This window comes from Ipomoea nil, unplaced genomic scaffold (genome assembly GCF_001879475.1).
Source record: "Ipomoea nil cultivar Tokyo-kokei standard unplaced genomic scaffold, Asagao_1.1 scaffold1834, whole genome shotgun sequence".
In the NCBI taxonomy this organism is placed as follows: Eukaryota; Viridiplantae; Streptophyta; class Magnoliopsida; order Solanales; family Convolvulaceae; genus Ipomoea; species Ipomoea nil.
This window is the reverse complement of record NW_017618262.1, coordinates 4,764,799-4,776,440: the sequence shown is the minus strand read 5'-3', so window position 1 is coordinate 4,776,440 and position 11,642 is coordinate 4,764,799. Positions and strand designations below refer to the sequence as shown.

General features: G+C 35.7%; 1 protein-coding gene across 2 annotated transcripts; it reads left to right on the top strand.

Annotated features, from left to right (window-relative positions):
* Positions 1-204: 204 nt before the first annotated feature.
* On the top strand, positions 205-10,224 carry LOC109193058 (probable protein phosphatase 2C 4). 2 transcript variants are annotated; one of them, XM_019343851.1, is made up of 5 exons: positions 205-226; positions 6,793-8,468; positions 8,566-8,676; positions 9,437-9,701; positions 9,789-10,224. In XM_019343851.1, exons 2-5 carry the CDS (start codon positions 6,798-6,800, stop codon positions 9,902-9,904), a joined length of 2,163 nt encoding a protein of 720 aa, XP_019199396.1. In that variant the 5' UTR covers positions 205-226; positions 6,793-6,797; the 3' UTR covers positions 9,905-10,224. The 2 variants fall into 2 exon arrangements, with proteins under 2 accessions (XP_019199396.1, XP_019199395.1); XM_019343850.1 differs by lacking the exon at positions 205-226 and having other exon boundaries at positions 6,596-8,468.
* Positions 10,225-11,642: the final 1,418 nt, after the last annotated feature.

Below are 11,642 nucleotides of genomic sequence, written 5' to 3'. Positions count from 1 at the left end.
CTTTAAAAAGTGCAATTAGGTCACTGAACACTCTAAATGTATGCAATTTCACCGGATAGCAGGTTACCATCAAATTTAGCAGGTTACTTGCTTACGTGGCAGCTGAGTTGACATTTTTAATAAATTTTAAATAATTTTTAATAAATTTTAAAAATTTTGGAAAAAAAATTAAATAAAAAATAAAACGACCGGCCACACCGTAGTTTTTGTTTTTTTTTTTTTTTTAATTATTATTAAAAATTATTAAAAATACCAACTCAGCTGCCATGTAAGCAGGTAACTTGCTAAAAGTGATGGTAACCTGCTATCAGGTGAAATTGCACGTTTTTGGAATGTTCAATGGCCTAATTGCACTTTTTTTTTTCGTTCAGTGGCCTAATTGCATTTTCAGATTATGTTTTGTAATTTTTACCTTGAACCTTATTCCTACAAAATTTAAACAACTATTATTTGGCATCCATGTAAGCAATGATCGGATTGTTATAGAAAAAATAGTTAAAATTAAAAGAATTTAATTACTCTATTTTTATTTTTATTTTTGTTGAAAGTTTAATGATTTATTTAAAAAATTTCTTAGTTTGATGGACTAATTACATTTTTTAAATAAGTAAGCGTATGTATCTTATTTGATCATTATTACATATCAGTGTTATAAAAATTGAGCTAAGCTGCGTCTAAGGGCTAAGCACCCCTAGACTTTGCCATTGTGCCTGTTAGGCACTGCTTAGTCAGTTGGTCACCTAGCCAGCCGACTAGGCGACCAAATCGAAGAAACTCAGCCGAATTATTTTATTTTATTTTATTTTTTAATTTAATTTTTCACACAAAACGTCATAGTTTTAAGTGAAAATCTCAATTAAAATAAAATTTTAATTAAAAACAAAAAGTCCTAGCACCCTGCCGTGATCTACACTTGTCGAAGCTCCATCTGCGTGACTGCGTCTCCTCTTCCACATCACAGCTGCGAAACTTTACAGGGTGTTTGGTTGGAGGGATTTTAAATTCCCTTCCCACTTAATTCCCACATAATTCCAAAGACCATTAAATTCCGTAGTTTGGTTGGAGGGAATTGTAATTCCATGGAATTGCAATTCCCCCATTTTCATGGAATTAAAATCCCAGGTCCCCCCCTGGTATTTTAATTCCTGGGAAAAAAAGATAGTGATGAGTCAAAATTACCCCTTCCTTTTTTAACCTAAAATTAATGTCTAACAACAATAATGGACATTTTTGACTTTATACTACTTATTCCTTTTCAATTCACATGTATACCAAACATTGGAATTGAAATTCCCAGTAATTTTATTCCTGTCAACCAAACACTGGAATTTAAATTCTCACTTTATTCCCAGTAATTCAACTCCGATGGAATTACAATTCTTTTCCCACATAATTCCCTCCCTCCAACCAAACGCCCTGTTATAGTTTATACTACATCCCTATTAATCCATTGATTCTGTAATTCATTATCATTATTCTATATTAGTATATTGACTATATTCTATAATTGATTGATTACATTTAATTTGATTGAAGGGTCAAAATTTGCCCCTCAAAACTGTCAAGGTGCACTGCCACTGTTTAAAAAAAAATAAAAAATTGGACGCCTAACTAGCGCCTAGCGCTTAGTGTAACATTATTATAGACACACTTACAAGAGAACTTGTTATTAGGAGAAAATTAAAAAAATCAATCACATTTGTCCATCTAAATAGATCTTAATGGATCTAAAGCAATGAAAATAAAAAAAAATAAAAATAAAAATACAGTGACATTTTGATAAATGTTTGCAACTTTAAAGTGAAAATCACAATATAGAAAATGTTTTGCAAAGTGCACTATGTAATGTTGCAAGGTGCAGTGTATAGCGTTATAAAATATATTTTAAAGTTCAAGTTACTTACAGAATTATTACTGTTTTTCCCCTCATTGTTTTAGAACCATTATATATATAGTCAAATGAACTCTTTTTTTTTTTTATTTAAAATAATAATAATAATTTCTCATATGATTATATGTGTGTGTGTGTGTGTGTGTGAAGGGGGGAGATGGTTCACGTGAAGAACTCTGAGCTAAAAAATGGTGTGATCCAATCTAGATCAACTACCCATAATGAAGGTAAATTAAGTAACTGGCAGCGAATGATCTCCTTCTACCATTGTCATTTTCTTCCTTATCTTCCTGTCCTGCCCCGAATTCAAACTTGTATTAGCATTACATTCTGGAAAAGAAGATGCTAGATGTATTTTCAACGAGTATAAATTTTGACATACAGATAGATTTTATTGTATAAAGTCATCCACTTAATGTTTTGATGTTATGCACTTTATGTTTCTAAGTGATGCACCTTGAGTTTTGAAGTGATGCACCATAAGTTTCGAACTAATGCACCTTAAGTTTTGATCTTATGTACCTTAAGTTTCGAACTTATACACCTTAAGTTCTAAGTTATACACTAAATTATCACAATATCACTGAATTTTTAAAATTTTTTATCATTATGGACTGTAAATTTTGACTAAATCAATGACTAAAATTTCACCATATTTTTTTAATCTAAGAGCTTCTACGCATTTGACCTCTAGTCTATATGTTTATACGCCCACACTTGAAAAGGAAAATGTTAGTACTCAATCAAGTAGGGGAAAACAACTCAAATTCACAAATGCAACTATGCAAGATCCAAAAATGCATGTATTAGGCAAAAGATCACTTGGTAACTGGAAACCTCAGAAAATTAATTAATGAATTTAATACTTGTCCACAAAGTCAAAAGTTGACAAATTTTAAACATAAAAAATTAATTAGTACGGTAATTTTTTTGAATTTCTTGGTTATGCAATTAATGAGTCTATTTGTCATAGACACAATCATAATGAAGGCAGAATTTATGGACAAGATCTACTTGCATTAAAAATGGCTGACTTTTTGGGATGCTTATTGCTTAATGCCTTAATAGAATTAAGTACTACAACTGTACATTTCTTTTCACATTTTACGCAACTGTAGAAGACAATCACATAAATTCTTTACTCAAATAAAATATAATGATTATTTACTCTTATTTTTTGTTAGAGCATCCTTATCCGTGAAGATATTAGAGGGAGAATGTAAGAGTAGTTAGGAAAGAGAATGCGGGAAGGGAGAGGAAAAAAAAAACCAAAACTGACTTTTTTAAATTAAAAAATAAAAAAGTATGTCGGGCGCGCCGAACAGCCGGCTGTGGACTTGCTGTGCGCCTTATGCCTTTTTTTTTTTCTTGATTTTCGCATTCTCCCAATCTCTTGCAAGACAATTCTTTTTTAATTATTCTCTCCCCACAATAGCTTTGCTCCTTGTTTGGGAAGAATGCATTCCGAAATAACTTCAAATTATCCACTATAGTGGATGCTCTTATAATATTATTGACTCTATTATAAGGTAATATCTGTTATATACTTTCTTTATCCGTTGCAGTTCAAAGAGACAATACCCTACAACTGAAATTTGATCACGTGACATTCCTTCAATGAGAGTCACAGAAGTGCCATTTGACTAAATGACTATCGACTTTGAGGAATATAGTTTAGCTTTCATGTGATTGAAGCTCTCCATATATGTTTAAGCTTACTACTGATGGCAAATAATATTAACATAATCTTACCATGATTTATGAAGTTTTTCTTTTATGTAATGATACTGGAGGAGTAATTACACTAAAAAAGTCTCGTACGACAAATTTAATAAAAAAAAAGTACAAACAATAATCAAATTCGTAACATTTAATTATAACAATTATGTTTTATCTACTCGACTATCCCGTTAGGTGTTGTAAATAGGGGAGTAGGACAAAGAGAATGGATGGTGGAAATTTGCGTAGTGCGAAAACGTTTGCATATATATGGGTCAACATTTTAAAAGCAAGAATGAAGACAGGTATGTATTTAGTCAAGCCACCTAAAACACTAAACCAATAATAAATGTTGTATATTTAGTACCATTGCAACCACCCCACCTCACCAAATTTAATATTCAACTAATCATAATAATTACTCTCTTCTTCTTGACTCTTAGTCATTACCGATTATTATTTTTCACCATATATATATATATATATATATATATATATATATATATATAATTTGTCAATTTTTTTAATCGTTTGAATCCTATTTAAAATTCATTAGAAAATTAATAGTGTAATTTTTTTAATTCCATTTTACATTTACTTATAAAATACATAAAATAATAAATACATATACTTGTAAGTTATTAATAATTCTTTTTTGAGCATATAATATACAACATAAATATGCAATTTAACTATTAACTTAGACTTTTACCAACCAGCTTCGTTGGCGTGAGTGATAGTGCACTCTTGTCTCTTAAGAAATTACGAGAGTTTAAACCTCCTCTTGTATAAAAAAAATCAGTCTGACCAACAGTTTGCCTTGAACACCTCGTAATCTGATAAAAAAATTAAATCTTTTACTTGACATGTAACACATACTAAAATTCAGTATCAAAATCAATCACATATTAAAGGTCATGAATTTGAATCTCTGACCTAAGAAAACTACTTGTGCCCCTATGTGTCTATCGACAAGAATAGGCGCAGTAGCGGAGATTTTGGACTTGCAGTGTCGCCGTGTATCAAACGTCCGTTGCCGGTTATTGAGCAGTACGTAATTGAGAAATCACAATCAATGAATCAAAGCAAAAGGACAAAACAGTGGAGACGTGACGCCCGTCACTCCGTGTTTTAACGCCGTCAAAGGAAATACGCATGGCGAAATGAATCGGAAGAGACGTGGAGAGATGGCAGAAAATGTTGCAGGCTGATCCTACGGCTCTCACGCCACGCTTTCCCTGGCCCACTTGTTTAGCCCTCGGTCTTTGACTTTTTATGATTACAACCCCAGCACATCATTTACACTCCTTGTAAACTCCTAGGTCAAATCACTGCCCACGCGATTCCTACACGTGAACACCACCCTCAATTACCCCCTATTTTTTCCCACTTTCTTATATTATTAATTAATTAAAGTTTAATATTAAAATCATGAGTTAATTTCATTTTGGTGGTCCTAAATTTATATGTGACAATACATTTTTAATTTTTATTTTCAGAATAATCCTCTTTGATCATAATATTATTGTGTGATGATCATTTTTTATCTCCCATCAACAAAATTGGTTAAATTCTGTAAAATACAATGGCATTTAAGTCTTTAGATATGATTTTTTTTTTCAAAAAATAAAAATAAAAATATAGCGGATTAACTCACTTTGTATAAAAAAGATTGAAATGTCACTGTATTTAACGACATTTCAACAATTTTGTTGACAAATGACCAAAAATATTCATGCCACATTAATACTAGGATGAAAGGAGAATGTTCTAAAAGATAATGATTAAAAGTGGATTGTCACCTGTAAATTTATGACAAAAAATAAAATTAACTCTTTTTTTTTTTAAACCAAGAACTTCAATTAACTGAACAAATCAAGAATAGAGTTCGGGGGGAAACTCTCCCAATACATCTTATTAGATTGGGGACCAACCGCTTTAACAAGCAAATGGGCATGTTGATTGACCCGTCTAGGAACGTAACGAAAGACACAAGAATCAAAATGGGAACTAAGCAATTTGCAGGAATGAACTATCGAACTAAGCAAATTAACTCTTAAAATCATCTTTATTATAGAATTCTTAAAATTTATATTGATAATAGATTATTTTAACACTATAGAGTTATATTCTTATATTTATCAAATATCAATTTGTAATGGGTGATAATTATGGATTGAAGTAAATTATGTTGAAAATAATAGACGTAATTCAAATGTGATAGTCACAAACTATAGTGAAGTTAATAATTGCAATAATGTTTATGCTATGTTTAAGTATTATTGAAATATTTGTATTTATTTGGTATGTTTAAATATTGTTGAAATATTTGTGTTTAATATGCAGAACGAAGCGTAAAAGGGTAGTCAAGAGAAATTAAAGTCAATGATAATACACAATTATCAGGTATATGACTTTGTGGGTTCGAGTTTCAAGTATGTCTCATTGTTAACTTGATAATTGAATGTTGAAATATTTATTATGATTTGTTGTTGTGTTGGAATGGAGGATATAGGCCGGTGGAATTTGAAATTGATCCACTAATAGTCATTGTGAACGTTACACAAATATGAATATCATTGGTATAATTCGTGATTTAATTATGAAATACGAGTATCGTAGGATAAATTATATTCATTACAAGACAAAGTTTTGATAATTCTATGCCTCTATATAAATTATATATAAATATATTCATTAAAGTTAAATTAGAGATTAGGGATATTATCACAATTGAATTTAAAAGAGATATGTTGGTTGGTGGTACGACCCACGCCCTATGATATGAAGCTATAAGTTTGATAGCTCTACTAGATTTAAACCATAAGCCACTAGAATTTACTAGTTGCGTTTGCAGTCAACGACACCCAACCAAAATAGTCCAAATTATAGAAAATGTAAAAAAAAAAAAAAAAAATTATTCCTACAAAAACCCCTAAATTATGTGCCAAAAAGTTGATACTGTGCTTTTTTTTTTTTTTTATTATTTATTAAAGAAAACACCCCCACTCAAAAGTCAACGCTTCTCTCTCTCTCTCTCTCTCTCTCTCTTCTCCTTCTTCTTCTTCTTGGCTTCACACTCGGAATTCGGAAATCAGTAAATCGCCATTTTTTTTAGAGAGATGGGCGTGTGAGCTTTGGTGGGTTTTGACAGACATAATCGAAAGTTACTTCATTTCTTTATAATATGGGGAACGGTGTTGGTAAACTGAGCGTTTGCTTCACGGGCGGCGACGCCGCCGGCATGGAAGCGCGGCGGCGGAAGGAATTCCAGGTGGTGATATCGGAGCCGTTGGATGACTTGGGACATTCATTCTGCTACGTTCCCGAGGTGGCGCGGCTGTCGTCGTCGTCTAAGGTTCACTCAGAGGAAACGACGACGTTCCGGTCAATTTCCGGCGCCTCTGTTAGTGCCAACACCTCGACGCCGCTCTCCACCGCCTTCGTCGACGTCTATTCGTACAATAGCATCGATCGCTCTTCTACCTTCGAGAGCTCCACCTCCTTTGCTTCCATCCCTCTGCAGCCAATCCCCAGAAACTCAATCCACTCCGGCCCGCTGCTGGGCTCCGGCTTTTTACAGAGCTCCGGTTCGGTAGAGCGCGGCTTCATGTCCGGTCCGATTGAGAGGGGGTACTTGTCGGGACCCCTCGATCGGGGGATCTTTTCCGGTCCTCTCGAGAAGGGCTCTTCCGATCAGTTCCAGCGGAGCTTCTCGCATGGAGGTTTCGCGCTCCGATCTAGATCACGAAAAGGGAAATTGATTCGGGCTCTCCAACAAGCCATCTCGAAGACCATATCCAGGGGGCAAAACTCAATTGTAGCTCCGATTAAAGGGTCGGTTTCAATCAAAGAACCCGATTGGGTGGTTGGGTCTGAGAAGCAGAACGAGTTAACAATCAGTAGTGTCAATCTGAGCAGCGAGTGCAGCTTGGAAGATGATGACTCGCAAGAAAGCCAAAATCTTCAATGGGCTCAGGGAAAAGCCGGCGAAGATCGGGTTCATGTGGTGGTATCCGAAGAACACGGGTGGGTCTTTGTGGGTATTTACGACGGATTCAATGGTCCAGACGCTCCTGATTACTTGTTATCCAATTTATATGCCGCTGTTCATAGAGAACTCAAGGGACTTTTATGGGATGATAAATCCGATTCATCAAATCCTAATAACCCCTGTCTTAATCTCCGCTCTTCCATCTCAGAACCAGAAGATATGAATCAGTCTTTAAATGACCAAGTTTCAAGAGATAGAGATAGAACAAAGGATGGTTGCTCCAGATGTGTTGAGCAAGAGGTTTATCCCTGTGCCAGGGAAGAATTGAGTTCTGATTCTAAGCTCAGGAAGAATAATAAGGGAAAGAATTCGAAGAAACGATACCGAGGGGTGGCTAAGAAATGGGAGGAGAATCAGAGGAAGTGGCGGTGTGAATGGGATAGGGAAAGGTTGGAGCTTGATAGGAGGTTAAAGGAACAGTTAAATCGAAACGGATGGAATGATTCGGGGGCGATTAATCATGGCGATGTATTGAAAGCTCTGTCTCAGGCATTGAAGAAGACAGAGGAGGCGTTCTTGGATCTTGCTGACAAGATGCTCATGGAAAATCCCGAGCTAGCGTTGATGGGTTCTTGCGTTATGGTAATGCTGATGAAGGGAGAGGATGTTTACGTGATGAACGTTGGGGATAGTCGAGCTGTGTTGGCTCAGAAGAAGGAGCCCGATCTTTGGAGCCAGGATTTGGAAAGGATAAACGAAGAAACATTGCATGATCTCGAGGGCTTCGATAGCGAGGGGTTTGATGGGGTATCAAATTTAACCGCGTTCCAGCTTACTACAGATCATAGCACCTCGGTACCAGAGGTGAGATATGGTTCTCTTAATCGATTAAACTTTCGAATTGCGATGATCTTATTAGTGTCTAGCTCTTCATTGTGTAGTGTTCCTTTTTAACTTTCAGGAAGTCGAACGGATAAGAAACGAGCATCGAGATGATCCTTTGGCTGTTATAAATGACCGCGTAAAAGGGCTAAAGGTCACCCGAGCTTTCGGTGCTGGCTTTCTCAAACAGGTACTACAGAATATGATCCTTTCTAGCATGCTAAGAACTAAGAACTAAGAAGTCAACTCTTTTAGCGGATATTGGTAGGAGAACATCGAATTCTTTTTCATATTCCTTTTGTGCTTGTTAAAGTAGAGCACTTATGGTTCTAAGACTCGTGGAATTGAGTTCGAACCAGGAGGAGGATAGTAATATCCTTAATAGAGAACAAGTTCAAACGTTGCTATAAGCCTTTTCTCTAGCACATGAAAGGGCATATTTCCTTTCTATATTTGGAGGCATATTCCGCAACGAAAGTGGTTGTCAACATCCAGTTTTATTCCTCTAGGAAAGCGGCTTTTGTTACACACATTAGTGGGAGCTATCTAAACTTTCTTTCCCTGCAACTTTAGCTCGTGAAAGTAGAAAACTTTACTGTTGTTAGTAATTCACTTTTGACTCGGATTTACTGTATAGGTCTAGATGTTGGGGGATGAATGTGGACCGTAAGAAAATGCAATGCACTCTTTATATTCTCAGATAATATGCTATTGAATTCATGTCAAGAAAATGCAATCCTACTGAAGAATTTGGTGCTCGTTGGAATAGAATTCCTATCCATTTATATCAGTTTATCCGTCGTTAACTTCTTGTTTGGTTTACCAATCTTGAAAAGTTAGATATCAGAAAGAAAGAAAGTTCCCTGTTGAAAAAAAGTTTAGCTTTTTATCTTTCCTTTGGCTATTCTTTCTATGCTAATGTAAAAATGCTTTCTTTTTCTTTCTTGCAGCCTAAATGGAACAATGCGCTTCTTGAAATGTTCAGGATCGATTACGTTGGAACTTCCCCGTATATCACCTGTCTCCCGTCACTGTATCATCACAGATTAGGACCGAGAGACAGGTTCTTGATATTGTCATCGGATGGGCTCTACCAGTACTTTACAAACGAAGAAGCTGTTTTAGAAGTCGAGCATTTCATCTCGTGGTCACCCGAAGGAGATCCCGCCCAGCACCTTGTCGAGAAAGTATTGTTTCGGGCAGCAAAGAAAGCAGGTAATGCCGCGTTGTTTGGTCGCACAATCGTTTCGTTTCTTCTTACTTGGTCCCGTTAAACTAAAACGCCATGAAAATCTTTTCCAGGTTTGGAGTTTCATGAATTGCTTGAAATCCCACAGGGTGATCGACGAAGGTACCATGACGACGTTTCCATAATCGTCATTTCGTTGGAAGGAAGAATATGGAGATCATGTGTATAAGTGTAGGAAAATGAGAAGGTAAATGATATAGAGATTCAAAAACCCAAAAAAAAAAAAAAAAAAAAAAAAACCATTTTTGCCGCTCTTTTTACCTAGTTGCCGCTGTAAAAACCTACCAACCAAAAAAGCTCTCTTCTGTGAAAAAGCAGCTGCAATGTTATTAGCTCTCTAAGCTGTCATAGAAAATCGTAATTTCTCTAATAATCACTTCTCCATGAAGAGGGAAGTTTTGTTCTTTAATATTGTTCCCATCATCACTATAAAATTTTCTCAGAACATCTTAGTATTTTGCTAAATGATCAAGAAATCTTGTCTGTGTTGGATGTTTTGTCTTTATCTTTTGTACCATAATTATCAAAGTGATTAATGCAGAAGGCCAGTCTGTAAAGTTTAGTCAAGTCAAATGTTTCATGTATTAAATTCCTTATCTTTTATTTTATGCCATTTGTGGATGAAAATCAAACATGTATAGTATGTTCAATGGTGGGTATGACCAGCAAAGTCTTTGTAGAGCCACCCATTCACAGACAGCCCCAAGATGAAGCCATGGGGAATCTTGCTAGGTCATAAATGACTTGGTCTCATATGGTTCACAAAAGCGTAAAAAAGAGTTTAATTTGCAAGCTCACATGCATTCGTCGTCTTATGACTTTCTCACCCCTATGCCCTATAAAGTTGGTGTTGTGTCCCGGCCTCCCGGGCACTATAGAAGATGAGTATATCATCTGCGGTTAAGTAATCTGAGTATATTATCTCTACTTTTTCTACTCAGAGATGAAGTTAGACTATTATAATCTATCAAACTAGTCAGTTGCGGTTAAGTAATCCGGACGATTCGACCGAATTAGGTGTCTAACTCAGCGCCTAGGGCGTCTAGTCGGTCGGCCGACTAAAAGCCGCCTAGAGCTAAAATTGCCTAGGCTTAGAGGCGCTAGTCGGCACCTAGGTTGATTTTTACAACACTGGTATAGAGTTGATTTTTATTCTTATTTCTTTGCTCACAAAAATAATAAAGGTCAAATTCTCTCACTCCAAGAGTCCCTACACCTCGACTAGACATGATGGTAAGGAAGTAAATCACGATAACTCAACTCAGCGACCTCTTAAGTGGAACGACCAACGAGAAGCCTAACTCCCACCTTGCAGTTGTCAAGTCCCAATCTTTAAGTCTTATTTCTTCATTATAACGAGTTTATAAGTATGCAATGTGTATAATCACTAACATTCCCATCTAATTAATAGACTATTCTAAATGAAGATGAATTAAGTAACTTGGCAAAGGGTACATGAGCAACTAGGTGTACCAAAAGAAGAATCCATTATATCTACTCTAACTGCTAACTAACTTTGGAGTTGGGAGTAGTGAATGCAAAATGCAGGTGGGAGAGTTGGGGCATTAGATTCATCATCTGCACTAAATGTTTTGAAACCTGTCATAAATTTTGTGCCACCAACTTCTAGTATCACAATCATGGTTCCCCAATCCCCACCATTAATGAGATCCAACAGCCCAGATTGTGCCCAGTTTCTTATCTTTCAAAGAAAATTCAAAACAAGAAAATTCTTCTTAGGTTATGAATGCACAGCTATTCACTTATGCTGCAATTAATACCAGAGAAAAAAAGGGTTCAAGAAAACTTCAATGTGAGGGGACCATGGCCGCTTGATTCTTGATGCAACTATGCCTCTCACTTAATCAGCCCGGCTCACCATTAAACATGTATCGGTTTAACATGAA